The sequence below is a fragment of the Pistacia vera genome, unplaced genomic scaffold (assembly GCF_008641045.1).
Source record: "Pistacia vera cultivar Batoury unplaced genomic scaffold, PisVer_v2 Contig342, whole genome shotgun sequence".
NCBI classification, from domain to species: domain Eukaryota; kingdom Viridiplantae; phylum Streptophyta; class Magnoliopsida; order Sapindales; family Anacardiaceae; genus Pistacia; species Pistacia vera.
This window is the reverse complement of record NW_022196160.1, coordinates 254,678-278,545: the sequence shown is the minus strand read 5'-3', so window position 1 is coordinate 278,545 and position 23,868 is coordinate 254,678. Positions and strand designations below refer to the sequence as shown.

General features: G+C 36.9%; 1 protein-coding gene across 1 annotated transcript; it reads right to left on the bottom strand.

Annotated features, from left to right (window-relative positions):
* Positions 1-9,152: 9,152 nt before the first annotated feature.
* Positions 9,153-10,260, bottom strand: LOC116138542 (extensin-1-like). Its single transcript, XM_031424252.1, has 2 exons — positions 9,526-10,260; positions 9,153-9,396 (listed from the first exon to the last, which is right to left on the bottom strand). The coding sequence occupies exon 1, from the start codon at positions 10,183-10,185 to the stop codon at positions 9,568-9,570; it is 618 nt and encodes a 205-aa protein (XP_031280112.1). The 5' UTR covers positions 10,186-10,260; the 3' UTR covers positions 9,153-9,396; positions 9,526-9,567.
* Positions 10,261-23,868: the final 13,608 nt, after the last annotated feature.

Sequence of the window (23,868 nt, the reverse complement as noted above, 5' to 3'; positions counted from 1 at the left end):
TTTATAATTAATTATTATTTATATATCTAAGTTTTGAATCAAAATCATTTGAATAATAGTGGTAAGTTAGTCGTAACATTATTATATAATTATATGCTTTAAAAATTTGTTTAACTAATATGCAATATTACTTATTATTTTTCAGGCGTAATATTATATATAAATCAAAATTTCTCTATTTAAAATTAAATTATTGACTATATTATAAGAGTAACCAACATTTTCCCACCCAAAGTTTGGCTTAATGACTCTTTTCTACCCAAAAAGTTTTAAAATACCATTTTTTCACTCTAAGTTTATATTTCGTTAATACCCAAAGCCGATTCTAGCCTATTCTATACAAAACCCTTCTCACTCCGACACTTGATTTCTCACCGACTATCAACCACCGCAAAGTTAAGGTTTCCTGTTCTTAGCTTATTTTCAACTGATTCCGACAGCCAATATTCAATTAGTTACCACCATTCGATCTATTGTCATCCACTCTACAAAACCCCTCATATATTGGCTCCTAATAACTCTACGAACGCTGGCTAAAAAAGTGAAGCGTATTTTTTATATTAACAGAATATAAATTTTGGGTGAGAAATTTGTATTTTGAAACTTTTTGAAAGGGAAAGTGTTATTAAGGCAAACCTTGGGCGGGAAAAGGTCGTTTAGTCATATTATTAATAGTTTAATACCATAATATGATCTATTATTGCATGAGGATGGATTACTTGAAAGTAAATTAAAGTATTAAAGTAGGTGTTCTTCTTCTAGAAACTGATGTAAAATTGGGCCTTTATGTTTTAAGGCCCAAGCCCAAAGTAAACAGAAGCAAATATATATTTGTGACTTGCCAGGCCTGGTCATTGACATGATATGTCATGTCATGTCATCATGACATATGTATGATGTAAGCAAATATGTATGTATTTGTAAAAATATTTTATTTTAATATTTATAAAGTTTGATTTATTATTAATAATTATTATAAAAATATTTTATATGTTATATTTAGTAACACTTTGTATTTATATGATTATAAAATATAATAAAATAATAAAACATTAAAATATTAATTGAATTTCAACATTTTTTATTACTTATAAGTTATAATTATAAATTACAAATACAAACTTAGAAATTAAGATTAAGAATTAGTATACATCTTCATTTTCATTAATTTCTAAATTCTTAAAATGTTCAAATATATCTTCAGTAACACGATTTTGAAGTTTGAAATCTATTGTCACTCAATCTTTCATACACATAATGGCTTTAGTAATACGATTTTCAGTTTAAAATAGTTGTTACCCCTGTGCAGGGGGTAACAGCTATTTTAAAAAGTAGTTGTTAATTTTATAATTTTATTTTTTTCGTGTCGTGCCGTATGGGCCCATAACACGGCTCGCATATTTTTATATCGTGCCGTGCTTTTTTTTGTACCGTACCTTATCATGCCGTGTTTTTTCTTTTTTGTGTTATGTTTTTTTTGGGTCGGGTCGTGCATCGGCTCTATATACGTGTATACGTTTTGGGTCATGGATTGAAGCCCCCAGTAGCCCATCCAAATTAAATGACTATCTGCCTCCACCAATAAGCCTGCCCTGATTTTCTGGACCCATCCAAGCCACCTTCATCCCATTAAAAAAAAAAAAAAAAAATCACATAAATATATCATAATAAACTTACAGGTTTTGATGTATGAAAGCTGACAATCAAAGGCATGTCGATCGATGAGATATCATGTTCAACCAATTAATGCCATTTCCATACGGATGAGGATAAGATAGATACAGACTTCAAAGTTATTAAATACGTTGAGGCCGGCCTTCTTCTGCTTCCAGAGCTGCCCATTTCAGAGACTTTTCAAAGCTTTAATGGTGGTGGGTTGAGATCATGATGGAGGAAGGGGAGCACCTTACTGTGGTTTGGTTTAGAAGATATATTTGTTTTTTCACGTTTATTCGTTGTCGTTTGAGTTGCAGTTTCAACTTTCAAATGCTAAAAGTGGGATGGTGATTGTGTATTTGTGTTATATTTTCATATTTTTATTTTTATTTTTCTTTTTAGGATGATAGATGTCCAGACTAGTTTATGTGTACCTCAATTAATCCCCTAAGACCCTGAAACTACTAGTCGGGTAAAAACTTTAGTAGCCATCCTTATTAGTGACCGAAGAGATATTCGAACTCAATACCTCTTAAGTAATACACTTAAGAGTCCCTATCGAACCACTCAATCACCTAAAGATTGATTATATTTCCAGATTTTTTTGCCATATAGAGAGAGTTAGAAATTGCAATACGTACATTACTTATCGAATAACTTTATAATTCATTTGATCAACCACATTTTGCATAAGAAAACCATAAAAAATATTGGTAAGATTGTGTGATATCATTCATCGTTTATTAAAAATATATAGTTGAGACCCAAATTTTTTAATATAAAAATAGTGTATATAAACCTAATCAATTTAACTGCATATAACATCATCATTTCTTTGAATTTTATTTTTATTTTCCACAACTACCTCTGAGTGCTTGAGTATTTCGATAAGGACTCTTTGATATATTATTCAAGAGATTCTGAGTCCCTCTTTGATTGCTAATAGAGATAACCACTAGAACTCTTACTCGGTCGATAGGTCCAGGGTCCCGAGAAATTAGTTGAGGTCTGCGTAAGCTAGCCTGAACATCCCCGATCATTAAGAAATAATATATATATTTTCATCATAATATCAAATCAGATGACTTAAGCAGTCAGTATCTGCCCAGGTGCACAATCGCCTAAGCGATCATGTGCTTGGCAGAATCAATATCTGCCCATGTGCACGATCGCCTAAGCGATTCATGATATCGCTTAAGCGATCCTTTATGAAAAACATTTTGTCACTTAAGCGATATATCTAGTCGCTTAAGCGATCATGGGCAAAACATATTTTTTTCCAGCTTTTCTCTTGAATTTTGACAAACTAAAATTACCAACACATATTAATTCCATAATTTCTCCTCAATTTGAAAACCTAATTCCAAACTAAAATCACCAACACATATTTAGGTTATGTAACAAGAATACTAAATATAAAGGATGATTTATTCAAGGTAATAATAAAGTTTAAAACATCAATAATTGAAAACAATAACTCATCAACGGTTGGCCTTGGCAACTCTCTCGATTTCATCCTTCTTCGAACCTAATTTTCTGGATCTCCATGTGATTGCTTTTGGCAACTGCTTCTCTTGTGGCCAGATTGCTTGCAAATTGAGCATTTATTCATCTTCCGGGGAACCTCAGAGGCTGCTGGAATATGTTTAGCTCTTTTTCTCCCCTTTGCTGTCTTCTTGAATGGCAGATGGATGATAATGTCAACCAACTCTGGCGGCACTACCCACTGCTCTTCTGGAGGAACTGGATATATCGTTTCTGAATAAGCTAGCATGTAGTGATTTGCCATATAGAGAGAGGAGCAAACTTCCATGTAAATTCTTGAACCAAAATCCAACTTCCGTTGGTGGTTCAGTGCTGCTAGTGCATGAGGACAAGGTAAACGTTGAATGTCAAGCACTTTACAACTGCAAGTTTTACTAACAAGGTTAACTAGGGCATCCGAACCATAGTCGCACACAGTGAACTCTTAAGCATTAAAAGGATAGGTAAACAGTGTATTTGATAGTTCCATACGTACTCGCAATAATTTTTCAGCTGACGGAACAAGGGTTGTAGTAAAATTATCTGACTTCGTACGACAATGGAACCACCGTGACAATGTCCTCTGGATTGCATCAAAAAGTGCAACTATTGGAAACTCTCTTTCTATTAACAACTTCTTATTTATGGACTCGGCTATGTGTATAGTCATGACATCAAACCTTCTTCTAGGAAAATAAGCTCTACTATATCGCTTGAAACCAACATCATGCTCAAGATACTTAGCAACTCTATCATCCTTGATTCGGATTTGATGGAAGTGCTCTTCGAACTCATCAACCCGATAAGCTTTTGTTGCCATATAGTATGTCTGAAGGAGGCCAGCACACTTAAACTTTTGTTTTATATTCTCACCAAGCTGCCTCATACAGAATCTGTGATGTGCTTGAGGGTAAATAGTGGCAATCCTTTTCTTTATAGAGTTATGTCTATCGGATATTATGCACAAGTCATCACCGTCATGCACTATCGTAAGTAATTGCTGAAAAAATCAAGTCCACGACTTTTCATTCTCAGAGTCAACCACACACCATGCAAAAGGATATGTGTAATTCTCGTTGTCATGTGCAGTGGCCACCAATAATGTACCTCCATACTTTCCCGTCAAAAAGCAACTATCAATAGCCAACACCTTTCTCATGTTTACAAAACCGCTTATAGCAGAACCGTAAGCAACAAAAAAATATTTAAACATCATATTCATGTCCCACTTCAAAGTCATCTTACTACCTTGGTTTGTCAACTCAACCATATAACGGTATGCTTCTAATACTATGTACCTGTGCTCCTGCGTGCCCCCCACAAAATCTTGTGCATGTTATCTCCCTTTCCAGCATTTCCAGTAACTAATAGCACATCCCAACTCTATGCGCATAAGTCTCTGAATGTCTTTAGGAGATGAACTTTTCCCTCCAACGAACTGACTTTTGACAAATTGTCCAATAACATCAGCGGAGGCTTGTCGATGCTCACCTGAAATATATCTCAAACCACATGTGTGCTCACAGGTATATGTGCTAAGAATAAATTTTTCGGACTCCGCCAACCTTCTACAATAAACTTGCCACTTGCACTTTCGGTCACGACATGCAACCGTCACAACCGATGAATTTGACTTTTTGGTGATGAACTCAAAATTACCTCTCACGGCAACAGGTTTTAGCTTCCTCACCACTTCCTCTTTGTTGTCAAATAAATACCCTATGCGCAACTCCGATCCATCCGTAAAAACATGAGCTGATTCACTAATACTTGCAATTGCCCCCTTTGAACCTGCATAAACGACCATAGTGTTCTCTTCCTCAAAAACTATACCTTCTGCATAATCTGTATTTAAAGGAATCTCTACATCTACAGGAACATATACAAGGTCCTCCTCCTCAACATTTTCATTCTGTCGCATATGACCAACCTCTTCTACAGTGTCCTCCTCACCACCCAATTCACCGCCTACTCTTGATTTTTCAACTAACAAATTAATGTCGTCGTAGTTCAAATTAAAACCAGGCAAATCTCCACCAACTTCCTTGTTATCCCCTTCCTTTGAACCAACTTCCAACGGTTTATCTACAAAAGAAACCCTTAAAATCGGCCTCGAACCATTATCGGCCACATCAATCATATATAACTTCACACTTTCATCCGACTTTAATATAGCAGGAGGTACCTTATAATGTTCAGGAACTCTGCTTAAAACATACTTCACGACTATATCGCAACGTGAGCAACTCAAATCACCTCTTCTAATTATTTTATCAAAACTAACATTTGTGCTCACAACAATTGGTATAACTTCTTTGCTCTTCCCAATCCACTTCCAGCTACTTTCTTCCTCCACCCACTCACCAAAATATTCAACACCGAAAACAACTTGTCCCATGTCTAATAATAGCCAAGTACCTATAATGCAAGAAAAGAAATATTGTTAACTGATGTACTAAGGGTTGAAATATTTTAAAAAGCATCTGCACAATCGCTTAACCGATCTGGTGTATCGCTTAAGCGATCTAATATATCATTTACTGGATCACTTAAGCGATCTACCTGCTGCACTACCAGACGTACCAGATCGCTAAAGCAATACACCAGCTCGCTTAAGCGATCTAGCTGCTACATTACCAGACGTATCAGATCACTTAAGCGATACACCAGCTCGCTTAAGCGATCTATCATATCCAGAACATATTTTCAGTCATATCCACCTACAATCGGTGCTACCACCCCCAGCTACCCACAATGCAAGAAAATATTCTACAAATTTCACTCCTTTCAACTTTCATTACATCAAACACAACCCTAATAACCTAAATAACTAAATCAAAATCATAACCCAAACTCAATCCATCATTAAATCTTTGTAAATCGAAATAGAAAATGGAAATAGGAGATACATACCTGGATGAAATGTCAGGAGGAGGAGGAGGAGGAGGAGGATCTATGGCAAGGAAGATGTTAATGGCGGAGGAACAAGATAGTGTTAATGGCGGGAAGAAGAAGATGTATAGGATGGAGGAAGAAGAAGATGTTCAGGAAGAAAAAAATGCAAAAGAAGAAGAAGAAGATTTAGACGAAGCTTACAACCAGGGGAGGGATCCGTTAATGTAGCGGGAGGAGGAAGAAGAAGGTGTTTGGGTTTGTTTGCAAGAATTTTGGTTCTTTGGGGACATTATAATTTTTAAAAGATTACACAATACTTCATTAATCCTAATTAACCCCTAATCATTTTTAATTAACTTTAATAAAAAATAAGGTTATTTACTTTTAAATTATATGATCTTTTAATTAAATTTGAACTTCATATGGCTTTTTAAAAAATTTCCCCCAATCAGTCTGCCCTGATTTTCTGGAACCATCCAAGCCACCTACATCCCATTCCAAATTATACGAACAAAACAATTCACATAAATATATCATAAATCAATAAATTTACAGGTTTTGATGTATGAAAGCTGACAATCAAAGGCATGTCGATGAGATGTCATGTTCAACCAATTAATACCATATCCATGTGGATGAGGATAAGATAGACATAGATTTCAAAGTTATTAAATACGTTGAGGCCTTCCTTCTTCTGCTTCCAGAGCTGCCCATTTCTGAGACTTTTCAAAGCTTTAATGGTGGTGGGTTGAGGTCATGATGAAAGAAAGGGGAGCACCTTACTGTGGTTTGGTGTAGAAGATATATTTGTTTTTGTTAAGTTTATTCGTTGTCATTTGAATTGCAGTTTCAAATGCTAAAAGTGGGATGGTGATTGTGTATTTGTGTTATATCTCCATATATATATATTTTCTTTTTAAGATGGAAGATGTTCAGACTAGTTTATACGTACCTCGATTAATCCTTCAAGACCCTGGAACTATCGACCGGATAAAAACTCTAGTAGCCACCTTTATTAGTGACCGATGAGAGATTCAAACTCAATACCTCTTAAATAATATACCTAAGAGTCCCTATCGAACCACTGGGTCACTTAAAGATTGATTATATTTCTAGATTTTGTTACCATATAGAGAGAGTTAGAAATTGCAATACGTACATTACTTATCGAATAACTTTATAATTCATTTGATCAACCACATTTTGCATCAGAAAACCACAAAAAATACTGGTAAGATTGTGTGATATCATTCATCGATTATTAAAAATATATAGTTGAGACCCAAAATTTTTAATATAAAAATAGTGTATATAAACCTAATCAATTTAATTACATATAACATCACCATTTCTTTGAATTTTATTTTTATTTTCCACAACTATTTTTGGGTGGTTGAGTGTTTCGATAGGGACTCTTGGATATATTATTCAAGAGGTTCTGAGTCCTTCCTCAGTTACTAATAAGGGTAGTTACCAGAACTCTTACTCAACTGATAGATCCAAGGTCCCGAAAGATTAGTTGAGATACACGTAAACTAGCTTGAACATCTCCGACCATTAAGAAATAATATATATATTTTCATCATAATATCAAATCAGATGACTTAAGCAGTCAGTATCCATATTGGTGAATAGATAGAGATGAAATATAATGTTATGAATGAACCCTAAACGCTTCAATTGCCTCTCTTAATGTGGACAAATAATTGAAAATATATTAACCAAAGTTGGAATGCCTGAAACATGATGTTCTTGATAAATAAATAGGGTAATATTACACATGCATGCACGATCCATACTATTATGCTAGTAATAAGGATCACATCACATCAAAAATGACAACCACAATGACCAACTTGCATTTATTTAAGTTCTGGTTAAGTTAATACGTCTTTCCCTTTTGGTGTAAGTGCAGCAAATTCAGGGAAGAAATTAACTTTGTGTAAAACTCAAAATCAAACTCGTACAGTCCTAAGCCTAAAATAGATAATATCTATTTGGTTAAATCCATTAATTCTCTCTGTATTTGTAATTTCATTTGCATGCATGAATCTCTCCATGTTAGGCCTTGTCCTGTGAAGAGTTACAGAATTATACAAGTTTTCATTGAGTAATATTACAAAATTAATGCACAACATAATAATTATATATTAATTTTTGTTTTCAAAATAATACATCTACCTTATTATATTAATTTTGGCCTGAAACATGCTACAATGAAAATTGATGGACAAATGTATACATGGTGGGGTTTTGAAGCTCTTAATTGATGAAAGTATGTGAGGTCATTCAATTGCATATATAGTAATATATAGTTAAGCAGAATAAATCAAATCTGAAAATAAGAACAATGAAAGGAGTCATAGAGATATGGTTTTCTTCACCCAGTAAGATAAACGCGTTATATATATAGTGAATAATAAATATTAGACGTTTCAATGTATTGTACAGGAAATCCAGAGTAAATAAATCCCCTTTTGGCATGTTGATATCTTGCGATATATATCTCATGATCGAGGCTAAAGATCATGCTACTCCCCATTTTATTGAATTTGAGTCAATCTTCAACTCAATCGTGTAATTAGTAACATATAAACTTAATTGTAATATGTTTGAGAGAGAATAAGTTGCAAAAAACCAATTACAAACTCCTTGTAAATCAAACTACTATTTCAACGCATTTAATAATATAATAGTGTACGTAAATATTACATTACGAGCAATCAAACCACTTAAAAAAATCTTTTTGTATTTTGTATAAATCTCTACAAATTCATTGTTCTAATTATCTTGCCACTAAAGTATTTGATTGGTATCAGTGTGTCTTATATCTTGGAACATTTAATTTCAAAGTACATATTTTACAAATACACTATAACGATTATTTGTTAATTACCAAATATTTATGTATCTTTAAAGTGTTCATATTGCACTTAAAATTTATCTTATTTTTTGTTTGACTATCAAGCAATGGATTTGAATAAAGTAACTATTTGAATGAATAAAGATTTTTCAATACAATAAAACCGAATTAAATGTTGCCATCCAGATTGATAAAAATAATGCAATTTATTATATATTTTTCATACGGATTATATATTATTAAAGTAATAAAAATTACAATTTCAAAGACATTTTTCCATGTATTCAAAATGTTTCCAACAGAAAATTATGAAATGTTCTCCAGCGCTTTAAAGCATCAACATTCATCAACATGGAGCTAGCCTTATTGTTTAAGAAAAGGGATCTGCATTCAAGGCCTATAGAAAATTTCGATTATTTGTAATTCCGCAGCTCATGTTATTTTTCCTATCTTATAACCTGCAATGCAATAAAAAAAAAAAAAAAAATTATAAAAGAAATGTATAAATGATAGTTAGATAATGACAAGCAAGAAGGGAAAAAATAAATCAAAGAGAAAATGATAAAAACAAATCAATAAATGCATACTTTGGATGACATCCTCATAGTCTATATAAATAGTGATCTTGTTTAGTAATAATATGGTGGTGGTGGTGGTGGTGAGCTATAAATGTAGGGAGGAGGATGTGATGGTGGAGGTGGAGACTTGTGAGGTGGAGGAGGTGATGGTGGTGGTGGTGATGAAGGAGGCGGTGGTGGTGAGCTGTGAACATAGGGAGGAGGTGGAGACTTATGAGGTGGAGGAGGTGAGGGTGGTGGTGGTGAGCTTTGAACATAGGGAGCAGGAGCTGGTGTCGGTGTCGGTGATGGTGATGGTGATGGTGATGGTGATGGTGATGGATACTTATGAGGCGGTGGTGGTGAGCTGTAAACATAGGGAGGAGGAGGTGATGGTGGTGGTGGAGACTTATGAGGTGGTGGAGGTGAGGGTGGTGGCGGAGATTTGTGAGGTGGAGGAGGTGATGGTGGCGGTGGAGACGGTGGTGGAGGTGAATGTGGAGGTGGAGGCGATGGTGGGGGAGGAGATGGTGGTGGTGGAGGCGAGTGTGGAGGTGGCGGCGAGGACGGTGGTGGTGGGGAGGTATAGATATAAGGTGGTGGTGGAGAGTAGCTACTAGCAACAATTTTAGTAGCTACCAAACATAATGCCAAGGCATAATAAACCAAATGAGGCCAAAATTTGGCCATTTTGGCAACTCTCACTAAAAGCTCTCAAAATGAATTCAATTTGGAAATTCTCAACTCTTAGAGATTAAATGGACCACAAATGAATGAATACTATGTTGAATCACGAAGCTTATATAGTAATATATCTTGAAGACTTAAAACATTTTTTTCTTTTATGTTGCATGAAGTACTTTAGTCCCTTTCTTTGACAAATGTATTATTATCCTAAACACATAATAATTGAACGAATTATTATCAAACTAAATTTTAAATTTAAATTTAAATTTATATTCAAACAAGCTTAGACTATTGAAAGATTAACAACTCTTCAATTCGTAGGTAAAGTTTCAAAGGTTTTACACTACGACAAAATAAGATTAGAATATTAATTTGTTCTTAATAAGCTGTATTAATTTCCAATTATCAGTCAAAATAAATATATGAAAACCATAGTTCATTTTCTAGCGATATCTTTTTTTATTTTTATTTTTTCAAATAATTCAGGGGAATTTACACGTTTAGTTTACAAATGGGTTGGTTTTGACGTTTAAAATGATTTTGTATATTAAGAGCATGGGACCAAACAAATAACAATTATCTCACCTCAAAACAGGTGTATATATAAATATATTAATCAAGAAAAAAAAAAAAATGCATGTATAAACGTTCTTTAACCAAAAAACGTAAAAATATTCTAATTAAAATTAACGCGTCTTCTAGAATTCTTTGAAAAATACTCAAGTTTTGGAAATAATAATGAAAAAAATAAATTAAAAGAAAAAGAAGAAGAACATAATAATTAGTTTACAGGATCTCATTAATGAAACTATTTTAATCCCTATTTGCGGTAGCTTTTTTCCCTTTTAATGCATTTTGGGTTCATTTCCTTCGTTAATATCTATATTTCCCAGTACAAAAGAAATGTCTCTGTGGATACGTGATTTTGACACCAACTAAACACACGTATGAAATGCTGAGCTGACCTAGAAGATACACACGAATGGGGGTAGCGAAAATGAATAATAGATGAAGAAACAATGTTTTAAAATGGTTGGGATGCTTAAGCAAGCAACTCCTACGTCCACTGATATTGAATTAATATGGAGGGTCAGATCGCGTTCAACGAGTTGACTTGCAAATGATTACAAAAGAGAGAATGAGCTATTACAGAGAGAATTTAGCTATTATAGAGAGAATTTGAGCCAATCCCACAAACGGGAGAGGAGCTCTCTATTTATAGTGGGATGTATTAGAGTAATGATTACAGAATCCGCAAAAAATAGGGCAGATACCGTGCAAATCCTTCTTTGCATCCTGTTACACACCCACTCGAGCGATTTCCTCGTTTAGTACAGGGGTTGGACACATGGACGGCCTCCAGTCTTTCGTCAGTCTGGCGCGCACCCACTACAATGGCAGGAGCAAGCTGCTCACGCCAACATGCGATGTGGAAGCGTTTGAACGATCGTAGGATCTGCCTAGACTCTGATCATTTACGCTGACTGGGCTCTACGTCAGCCCTACTTTTTCAGGCATAACAGAAGTCCCCTAGTTTTTAAGGTTTGAGGATCGAACCTTGGAAACTACATAATTATGCCTTGACTTGATGCGTTTGAAGAGATAATGGTTGACTCGACCTGCTTGTAAAGAGGTCAAGAACATATTTCAACATAGGCGACTTGAGAAGAGCTTCGCTATAAGGTTAGCGACTTGATTTTAGATCGTATTCAGTACCATAACGATGATGCCGACCTGAACTGAATTCCGTGACCTGATTACACTTAGCAAGTTTTAAGAACAAAAGATCACGTTGTTTCGCAACTGATGTGCATTGAGGTCGAGGGGTCGCATCGTTTCGCGACTGACGAGATAAGATTGAAGAGTTACGTCGCTCCGCAACTTATAAGATGAAGAGTGTTTTTCATAAAGACCTCTTCAGATGTTTTTCCGTTGCGCTTTTGCTGCAGGCGTATTTAATGAAATGCCTTCTATTTTAACAGACGTGCCTAAGTGGGTAGTTGGTCATTACATGGATCGTATCGGCGTGGAAGTAAGGTCGCAACTTTCGGGAAGCGATCAGTAGGGCATAAGCTAATCGTTCCATTTTCAAATACCGTATCTTGGCATCCAACAGACGCTTGCTCGCGTAATACACTGGCCATGGGACCCTGTTCTCTTCCCGAACTAAAGCTGCACTGACTGCGAACTAAGACACGGACAGGTACAGGAGGAGGATCTCTTGCGGGAGAGGTTTGGACAGGAGAGGTGGCTTTCCGAGGTGCTCTTTGATGCACTGGAATGCCTGTTCGCATTCGGGAGTCCACTCGAACTTCTTGTTGGCCCTTAGTACGTTGAAGAATGGCAAGCAAGGGTCTGTTGCTCTTGATATGAAGCGATTTAGTGCCGCAATTCGCCCATTGAGGCTCATAACCTGCTTTTTAGAGGTCGGGCTTTCCATATCGAGGAGAGCTTGGATTTTCTCGGGGTTGATCTATATTCCCCTCTAGTTAACCATGTATCCTAAGAATTTTCCCGAGGATACTCCGAATGAGTACTTGAGAGGGTTTAGCTTCATTCTGTATTTTCGGAGGATGTCGAACATCTCAACGAGATGCGCTATGTGATCAGAAGCGACATGCGACTTGACCAGCATGTCATTTACATAAACCTCCATCGATTTCCCGATCTGCTAGGAGAACATTCGGTTAACCAGCCACTGGTAAGTTGCGCCAGCGTTCTTGAGGCCAAAAGGCATAACCTTGTAGCAATACAGTCCCCGATCTGTTACAAAGGAGGCATGCTCTTCGTCTGACGCATACATTGAAATTTGTTATATCCCGAGTATACGTCCATAAAACTCAGCAGCTCATGCCCAGAGGTTGCATCCATGAGCTGGTCAATCCTAGGCAGGGGAAAACTATCTTTTGGGCATTCTTTGTTGAGGTCGGTGAAGTCAACACAGGTTTGCCATTTGCCGTTGGGGTTCTTTACTAGAATCGGGTTGGCAACCTAGCTTGGATAGAGCGCTTCTCAGATGGATCCATTCCAAAGGAGATTATCTACCTCAAGTTTCAAGGCAGCATATCGCTTCGGATCCATCGCTCTTCATTTCTGGCAAACCGGCTCGGCTTCACTGTCGATGTTCAAAGCATGGCAAATAACATTCGGGCTGATCCCGACCATATTTGCATGCGACCAAGTGAAAACATCGATATTCTCTCTAAGGAAGCCGGTCAGTTCAGTGGCGAGCTGGGGGTTGAGATTGCTTCCAATCCTCAACACTCTGCTTGGCTCGCTCTGGTTGACCGATACTTCAGCAGATCCTCAACTGGCCCACTGGAAGGGTATTCCTGAATACGAGGATCCATATTATCCTTGGCTGGGTCAGGCTGCAGTTCGATCCGGCTGCAGTTCGATCCGGCTGATCGCCATTGCCTGTCAGGGAATACCACGCAAGATGCCCTTCCCTTTGCATGCCATCTGCACTACCCTTACGTAACAGTCGCGAGATGCGTGATGAGATCCGCTAACTTCCCCTATCCCCGTCGGGGTGGGAAACTTCATCTTGAGGTGGTATATCGAAGTGACCACCTTAAAGTTTCTCAGCAGAGGTCGCACCAGGATATCATTAAAAGCAGATGGGCAATCCACTACTATGAATTCAGTACTTTGGTCACCTCGTCAGAGTCACCCAACTTGACTGGAAGCGAGATCGTTCCTTTGGGGATCATGTAGTCCCTTGTAAAACCATATAGGAGGATCGAGGTGGGCTTTAGGTCGGCCTCTTCCAAATTCATTCTCTCGAAAGCTTCCTAGAACAGGATGTTCACAGCACTTCCGCTGTCCACCAACATTCTATGGATGTCGAAGTGCCCTATTAGGGCCTTGATCACGAAAGCGTCAGTGTGGGGATGATGCAATCAGACTATGTCCTTTTCGTAGAAGGTAATTTCCTCCTTCTTACGAACCTTTGGTGGTCACCGCGTTGTGTTCATCACACTAATGGGGTCGTGATGGGCTGCACGAGCATATCTTTCCTGGGCACCTCGCGAATTTCCCGCGAGGTGCGACCCTCCGAAGATTACTCCGACGCTGTAGAGACCCTTGCGATCACGACGCTTCTTTCCTGGTTCCTCTTGATTTTTCTCCCTTGCGGGAGTAGAGTCATCAACGTACTTTTTGAAATGACCCTGCTTAATGAGGTTTTCAATTGCCTGCTTGAGAGCTCGACACTCATCAGTCTGATGCCCATTGTCCTGATGATAATGACAATATTTTTTGTTATTTCTGGATGAAGAAGGACCTTTCATGGGCTCCAGCTCTCCGACTAGACTGGCCTCTTCTGACTTGTCAAGAATGGTCGAGACAGATGCATTTAAAAGGGTATATTGACTCCTGTCACGATCATGATGAGGAATCAGAGCATAAGACTACTTGGGCTCGAACTGCGGTTTCTTTCCTTTTCGTTGATCGTCATTAGCCCATCTGTGATCAACCCTTCTATTTCCCCCCCGACCAAGTGCACTACCTGAAGTGCCAGGGTCGTGGCGGTGGAGCGCTTCCACGGAGTTTTCAATACAGAACTATTTCTCTGCAAGGTTGTAGAAGCGAGCGAGGGAAACATCATCCTCAGCCTGTAGCTCTTTCCACATGTCGGTCTGCGAGTGAACCCCCACGATGATGAGAGTCCGAACAAACTCTTCGGGAGTATGAGCCACCTTATGAAGCTCTTTGTGGAATCGGTCGATGTAAGACTGGAGGGATTCATCCCTCTCTTGCTTTATGTTGCTAAGGTAGCTCAAAGGCATTGAGAACTTCTTGTTTGCTTGGAAGTGTCTTAGGAACGTCGTGCTTATCTGAGACCACGAGCTGATCAATCCTACTGGGAGCAAATTGAACCACTATTTGGCATGAGAGGTTAGAGTTACTGCCAAACAACGACACTTCGCCAAGTTTGAAACCTGGTGAAGCTCTATTAGGTCGTTGAATTCATACAAGTGATCTTGCGGATCAGAATTTCCATCGAACGCCCGTATATCGGGCATTGCAAATCTTGATGGGAGAGGGGCGACTAATACCGCCGGAGAAAAGGGAGACGCTGCTGTGACCTACCTTGCTCATTTTGTTGAGCTTTTAGCTGATTTAGAGCTCGCTGTAGCTCCTCAATCTAAGGTAGCGGAGCTATCTGGGGATTGCCTTCCCCCATGCGAGTTTGACCCTCGCGATTGCGGTTGAGGAAAGTCCAGAGGTCGAATTCCTCTTTGCCTCGGCCGGCAGTTTTGGCCACTCTTAACACATGCTGGCTAGAGTCGTGTGATGGCGATGGATGGTGCAGGGAATTTTGACGACCTTCGCGGTGGTACGAATTTCCCCGTGGAGAGTGGGAACCTCCCGTATAATGACGATCGGGATTGTTATTTTGGCAGTGATGAGAATCGCCCTGCCTAGCACTTTTATGGGAGTGCTCATGCGACGTGGCATGGGACGGCTCGGGATGCGACCTTTCACCAAGCCTTAATGCCACGAGTATTCTACTCGGGACGTGGTGTTTGCCGGCCCTTTGGAGCCATTAGGCCTGCTGTTTGCCACTTGCTTACCCTTCCTTCGACGCGCTACAGTACGCGCGACATGGGCTATTGCCTTTTCTGCGCTTTCGCGTGACCTGCAGGCATTTTTGGCGGTTGGACCGCCCAATTTGATTCGGGTGGCATGACCCAGTCCAAACAGTCCAACCTTTGGTTTACCGTTTGGAGAGTATTGTTGAACCTCTCTAGGTAGCTCATGACAACAAGGTCAAGTTGTGAGCTTGAAAGGATATCCCCCATGACATTTTGTGGAACTGAGGGCACCTCGGGAGAAGTGTCCTCTTGTACCTGGGGGATCTCCCCAGCGCTATGATTGGTTCGCTCAGGTTCAAATCGGCGAGCCATTTGCTGTTGTAGGACCAATTAGTCAGAGATTCTCCTGATGAAGGATGAATACTAAATCAGGCCCTCCTTCTAGCGCCAAACTATTGATGCGTGATTTTGACACCAACTAAATGCACGTATGAAATGTTGAGCTGACCCAGAAGACACACGCGAATGGGGGTAGCGAAAATGAATAATAGATGAAGAAACAATGTTTTAAAGTGGTTCAGATGCTTAAGCATGCGACTCCTACGTCCACTGATATTGTATTAATATGGAGGGTCAGGTCGCGTTCAGCTAGTTGACTTGCAAATGATTACAAAAGAGAGAATGAGCTATTACAGAGAGAATTTAGCTTTTACAGAGAGAATTTGAGCCAATCCCACAAACGAGAGAGAAGCTCTCTATTTATAGTGGGATGTATTGGAGTAATGATTATAGAATCCGTAAAAAAGGGGGTAGATAGCGTGCAAATCCTTCTTTGCGTCCCGTTACTCACCCACTCGAGCGATTTCCTCGTTTAGTACAGGGGTTGGACATGTGGACGACCTCCAGCCTTTCGTCAGTCTGGCGCACACCCACTACACAGGCAGGAGCATGCTGCTCACCCCAGTATGCGATGTGGCAGTGTCTGAACGATCGTAGGATCTGCCTAGACTCTGATCATTTACGCTGACCAGGCTCTCCATCAACCTTACTTTTTCAGGCATAACAGTCTCTATACCAGATTTAATAATATATAGTTCATTTGACTTTCATGAAAAGCATCCAAAAAAAATAAAAATAAAATAAAATAAATACTTGTATATGAGTATTAATCATGACTGTACATATATAGCACTAGTTGGAAAATTTGGAATGTAGCCAAGAAGAAGATATGACCTCAGCTAGCCTCGCAATATATATTCTGTCTCATACTAGCTGCTTTTTTTTTTTTTTTGTTCATATTCACTATATTATTACTATTTTTGTTAATTTAATTAATTAATGCTCTTGATCACATGAAATGTAAATTACATTATCAACGTGATCATTTCATTTAGAAGGTATTTTTAAAAGATGTTGAATTGGTGATATATGAGATCACCCAAACAAGAAAATAATGAAGTTTATTTTTTTTAAATAAAAAAATGATATTAAGAAAAAAAATTTAAAATTTTCTTGAAGCTTAAAATATGTTTATAGAAATAATGGATATAATATATTAAAAATAGAGGTAGTTTGTTATTCAAAATTCCAATTATTGCATTTAACTTATAACTAATAACAAGAACCCATATAACCACTACTACTAACTACCCACTGACTGATTTTTCCTTATTTTTTGGGATAACTAAAAGCAATATACTGCCTACACTTTTTGAAAATTGAGAATTGATAAAGGATTAGGGATAACGTTACCTCAAGGACGATTGGTAAATCTTGGTTCAAGGGTTGACAAAACAAGGAGGAGGAATAGTCTTAATTATATATTACCCTCAAGTACTAGAATATCATTTATCGTTATCGTTTTACACATTTATTTTTCTTGTCGTTACATTTGGTCATTAATTTAATTATTTGATAGTGGATTATTATTATTATTTTATAACCAAGGTATTCAGATCAATTTACACGTACCTCAACTAATCCTCATAGTCTATTAAACACCTTACAAGTTTAATATAGCAAGTAAATCACAAATGTGGTAGGTGACCCCAAGGTGGTTTGAAATAGGAAGTTATAGAAGAGAGTAAATCTTCTTGACTACCAGGCCAACCCTTTGGGGTTAGATAGTGCATTTTTTTTTTTTTTTTATTAACAAGATAATTTTCAGTAAAGAAGAAATTATTTTTTGTTTTACATATTCTAGTGGATCTAGAATTATATGGCCTAATTGGTAGACTATTTGAAATATGTTATTATGAAAAACTACTTTAAGTTGAGTTGAGTTGAGTTGGATTAAATCAAATATGATAGGATTTTGAGAATGTGTTTGGTATAATATCTGAAAATTATATCAGAGTTGGATAAAATGTTGAATAGTTATTTGATACATTTTTTTAAAACATTTTCTGAAAATATTAATATTATTTTTTAACCCCCTACATTTGTTAATTTAGCTAAACACCCCCATAATAAAACTTTAAAAATTAATAAAAATACCCCAACCACCCAATGGGACAGCCGGCCACCATCGTCGAACAATAGCCGATATCGTTGGAACGGTGCACGATCGACTGGATTTGGCTAGTTGTACTGCGATATAGCCTTTTTCAGCCAGATCCACCATGGATTTGGTCAGAAACAACTATAATCTAACCGTCGTAAACGGCCAAAATCTGGACTTCGTCAACGACCAGATAGATCTGGCTAGAAACGGCCATATCGGTGCACAACTAGCTAGATCTGACGGATCATGGGTTGTTCCAGTGCCAACGGCAACAGCTACGGTTGGCGGTGGTGGTCTTGGGTGGATTAATTTTTCAGATTGAAAGGAGTGAAAAGTAATTGTTTTTAGTTGAATAGAGTTGGAAAAATGTTTAGAATAAGATAATAGAAAACAAGTCTCGAGGGGTGGATCCAACCCATTCTAGGCCTACCCTCATATTTTTAAAAAAATTATTAATATATAAACTGACAAAAATTGCTGTTAATATATATACCTAGACGAACCCTCAAATTTAAAAAAAAAAAAATGAGAACTATTATACATATGTCTAGGTCCACAAAAAACTTGTTATTAATATATACATTCCAAGCCCACATCATATTAAAAATTTAAAACTTTCTCCACTTGCTTTTTTATTATTTTATCCAAAAAATTCTTTATTCTCTCATTCTCTTTCTCATGCTATTTGCTCTTAAAACTTTTGAAGACTAAAATTGTTGAAGCTTTCACTACTCAAAGTGTCACAATTAGTTTCGTTTTCAATTTTATCAGTTTTAGGTATGTGTATTACTCATTTCAATTTAGTTTATTTTATGGTTGAATTATGCTTTTTTTTTTTTGGAGGTATTTTGTTCTAATTTGAGGGAAAAAGAAATGGGTCTTGTAAGTATATTTTGTGTTTTGTGTGTAAGAATGAACTTGCTTTCCCAAATTAAAACCTCAACTATATTTTAAAGGACATTATTCTTCACCCTCACCCATCACTTTCCTATATTTTAAATGTCACTGTTTAGCTGCTCAAAATTATTAAAGATGAGCTATTATCTATGTTTATACCAAGAAAATTCCCAATTTTTTTTTTTATTAATTCACATTAAAAGTCAACGTAACGTTGACTTGATTTAAGTTTTAGTTGACTTTAACTTAGGTTAGATCTGATCAAAGTTATGAAAATTTATATTATAATATTTGGAAGCCAAAAATAAAAAAAATTAAAAGAAGTTTTGCTCAAGGTTTGCTCAATACATTTACTAAAAATTTTGCTTTTCATAGATTTATTCAAGCAAGAAAGTATTGTGTTATTTCATTATTTTCTTTTAGGTTTTTGATATTGTATTATTATTTTTTTGTTAAGGCTTGATATTTTTTAAAATTTTCATTAGTTGTTTGGCAAACAATGGCGGAGCCACAGACGCCCCCCCCCCCGGTCCTTTTTCATTTTCAATAGAAGAAATCTTATTTGATTCGGTTTAATTTTCAAAATAATGAGTAAATAGAAACACAAATTCTGTTTTTTAATCCAAATAGGATAATAGAAAAATGATTAAAAAAGAGTGAAACAAACAGGGGCATAAATTCTTACAAAAGTGCTTTCATCATAATTATTTTCTTGAGTTAATTTTATGGAATTATATTTGTAAACGCTAAAATTTATAATTGAATTGAAGACAGAATCTTGTGGGGTGAGCCACTGACAACTTTGATGGACCTGCTGGGGATATTCCTACGGCTAGGATGGAGCTTCAGCAATGCGAGGAAGTTGAAGTGGGCGATGAGTTTGATAATACGAGAGCTAGAACTTAGGGGTGATTTCTAAATGAATAATGAGAGGGTCAACCTTTATTTATATAGTGATAGGACTTTGAGTCCTCCTTGGTAGGGGAGTTCTCTTTTCGGGAAGAGATTGGATTTTCTGCCTTTATTAGTTTAGGCTTTCCTCTTTGAGTGAGATAGGGGTTCTTGTCAAAAAAGGAATTTGGTTAGGATTTTGATCCTTGTTATGGACTACTATGGGCGAATAGGCCGGACCCAATTCAACTTAACTCAAGGGATGACCCAACTCATAGAGCAGACAGTTCCCAAGGTATTCTAAGCGTGGGCTCAATCGGGATTGAGCCAAGACTTTGGGTCGTCACATATTAAGGATGTTATTGGATCTCGTCAGGTCCAATACGATTTTTGGCCCATACAATATTTACCCAAACTGCATTTGCTGAAGATAAATTAATTGAAAACTTTTATGAAGATTGCTATGGTAAACACAATCAAATGGTTGAAGGAAGAATAATTTATAACTCAAGATGGATTGCAAAAATTAATATATATTGTGCTATGAAGGGTGTATCGGTAATAAATAACATATTTATTTTTGATAAGTTTTCAAAACAATAGGACTCAAGCGAATTAGTATAAGTCAAAAGGGCTATTTAAAAAAATGATTATCATTTTATGAAAGTGGATGGCGGTGGGTAGGACTATTGGGATGATGACATCATCCATGAGACGAAAGATAAAAGGGTCTTAGTTGAAATAATTCAATCTAAGTGGGCCTTGTCAATATAGAAGGAAGATTTAAAGTTTTTAAACATGAAATAATCTTTACAAGAGTAGGACTATCATATGATAAAATTAAAGTAACTTTGATGCACATTAAAATTTGCCAATCTAAGCGCTCAAATTCGTGGTTGTGAATCTTAATTAGTTGATAAGAGACAACCATTATGATCTCATAGTCATTACAAATGATAAAACACTTAACCCATGTGACAAGTGATATCAGAATAAATCTAGATTGATTATTTACTATTTGGGTTCCTGAAGGAAAATGTCAAGATCGAAGAGAAAATGGAAGAAAAATGACAAAGAAACTCTTCTGTAACTAATTCTGTTATTTCAACTTAATGTAAACGAAACAGAGGTGGCTTTTTATACTTGGCCATCACAAGCAACATACCATTACGCATCGTTTAGCAATATAGCAATACGCACCGTTTTTTGTTTTCTTTTACATTTTACAAATACAAGTCAAACAAGACTATCACAAGGAATAGAACAAAATACAAGATATTTACAAAGGAATTATTTGGACTCCTCAACATCTCCCCGTAAGCTGGACTGTGATACTTTTACCAAGACTTCTGCACTCCTCAACATCTCCTCGTAAACTGGACTATGATACTTTTACCAAGACTTCTGCACACCTCAACATCTCCCCGTAAACTGGACTATATTATCTAGATTAAACATCTGCACACCTCACATTTTCTAGTGCAAGTACCATCTTCCCAAGTAACTCAATAAGAACTTCCAAGGCTCATAGCATTACATCTCAGAGTTGCCCCAGTTCAGATCACTATATTGAAATTTTGTACAGCACAACTTCATATTACTACATTGCCACAACTTCAGACTACTAAATTGCAGAATTTTGTACAGTTTATAGCATTACATCTCAGTCAACACAACTACAGATTACCACAATGCCACACCTTCAGACTACTACATTGCAGAATTTTGTATAGCTCATAGCATTACATCTCAGAGTCTGTTATGGTAGAGAATACATTCAATTTATCTCTGAGAAACTGAAACTGATGGCAGGGTAATGCTTTGGTCAACACATCAGCAACTTGAAATTCAAAGGCCACATACTGAACAACTAACCTCTTTTCAGCAACTAGCTCTCTCACATAATGAACCTCAATTTCAATATGCTTGGTCTTGGCATGAAAAACATTATTTGAAGATAATGCCTCTGCACTCATATTATCACACCATAGTACAGGGATTTTGTTTATTTGAATGTCAAGCTTCTGAAATAAGTGTTGTATCCAAGCTAACTCAGTTGCAACTTAACTCAAGGTTCTATATTCAGCTTTGGTCGATGACAATAAGACATCCTTCTGCTTCCTAGAGCTCCATTGAGCCAAAAATCTTTGCTAGAAGATGAGCTAGAATTCACAGACTCACTTGTTTGAACAAATAACATTGAAAACCATCCTTGAAAGGAAAATTAGTCTCATCAAACTTAGCTGCTTAACAATGTAAATTCTTCTTGAGGCAGATAGGCACTTATACCCTTTATGAGCAGACTATATCCTATAAAAACACACTTTTCATTGTGATAAGAAAATTTTTGTTTCTGATAAGGCCTAATATAAGGGTAACAACACCCGAAGACCCTTAGTGTGATATACTAGTCCCTGTCCATACAGCATTTGGAAAGGAGATTTGTGCTCAAGTGTAGAAGTAGGTAGCCTATTAATAATGTAGGCAGCTGTACTGAATGCTTGCCACCAGAAGCAGAGAGGCGTACTAGCATGTGCTAAGAGAGTTAAACCAAACTCAGTTATGGTTCTATATCTCCTTTCAACCCTACCATTTTGTTCTGTGTAGGTGAGGACAAGGATGCCTAAAATCAATTCCATGCTTTTGTAAATAACTAGAAATGGCTCTAAACTCACATCCCCAATCAGTTTGCAAGCACTTAAGTTTAGTATTTAGTTGCCTTTCCGCAAAACAATGAAAATGAGTAAACATGACAAAAGCTTCAGACTTAAGTTTGAGAGGATAGATCCACATATACCTACTGTAATCATCTACAAAAATTACATAGTATCGAAAACCTTCTGATGAATAGATTGAAGCAGGCCCCCACATATCAAAATATATCAACTCAAGTGGTCCACTAGTTTTAGAAGTAGACAATGGAAAAGAAGCCTGAGACATTTTACAAAATTGACATGCTTCACAAAACATTTTATTTTCAACTGATCCAGAAACATGAATCCTATTCATTACATGCTTTAAGGCCTTTTCCTAAGGATGGCCTAACCTAGCATGCCACAACTTTGCCAGATTAACAAATACACCAGAATTCTTATTTTTGTGTTTTACAAAATCAACATTATTCATTCTATCACTCTCATTAGTACTGGAAGAAGCAGCTATATGACAAGAGCCTCCAGAATGGTGTAAAGCAGATGGAGAGGATTTCAAGAAGTCCACAGTAGGAAAAGTGACTTGTATCTGATATAAGCCGTCCTTCAAAGTCCCTTAGAGTAGTGTCCCTTTAGTGACTTTGTCCTTTATGAGACAATGGTCAGAATCAAATTCTACTATCATCTTATTATCCTTAGTAATTTGAGAGATACTAAGTAAATTCTTTGCTATACGAGGCACACATAGCATGTTTTTAAGATGCAACAATCTAGAATGGTTATTAGAAGATAGAAAAGACAAACCTTTGTGAATAATAGGCACTGCTTGTCCATTGCTTTACAAGTCTCCACCACCACCTTCTCCATCACCTCCTCCTCCATACATTTACAAGTCTCCACCACCACCTTCTCCTTCACCTGCTCCTCCATACATTTACAAGTCCCCACCGCCACCTTCTCCATCACCTCCTCCTCCATACATTTACAAGTCTCCACCACCACCTTCTCCTTCACCTCCGCCACCTTATTACTACAACTCAGTACCACCTCCTAAAGATTACTAAACAAGTCACTTTCTCTACTCAGAGCAAGTCCACTTCATCAATGCACAATGTTAGCTGATAAAATTGGTTTGATTACATTTTGGAGGTAGATTTTCATAATTTAATTCATCACTCTGTTGGTCAGAAAAATAACAATCTTA

What these genes read in the sequence shown, in the direction of transcription:
- LOC116138542 (XM_031424252.1), bottom strand. Translation starts at nt 10,185, where the DNA reads ATGGCCAAATTTTGGCCTCATTTGGTTTATTATGCCTTGGCATTATGT.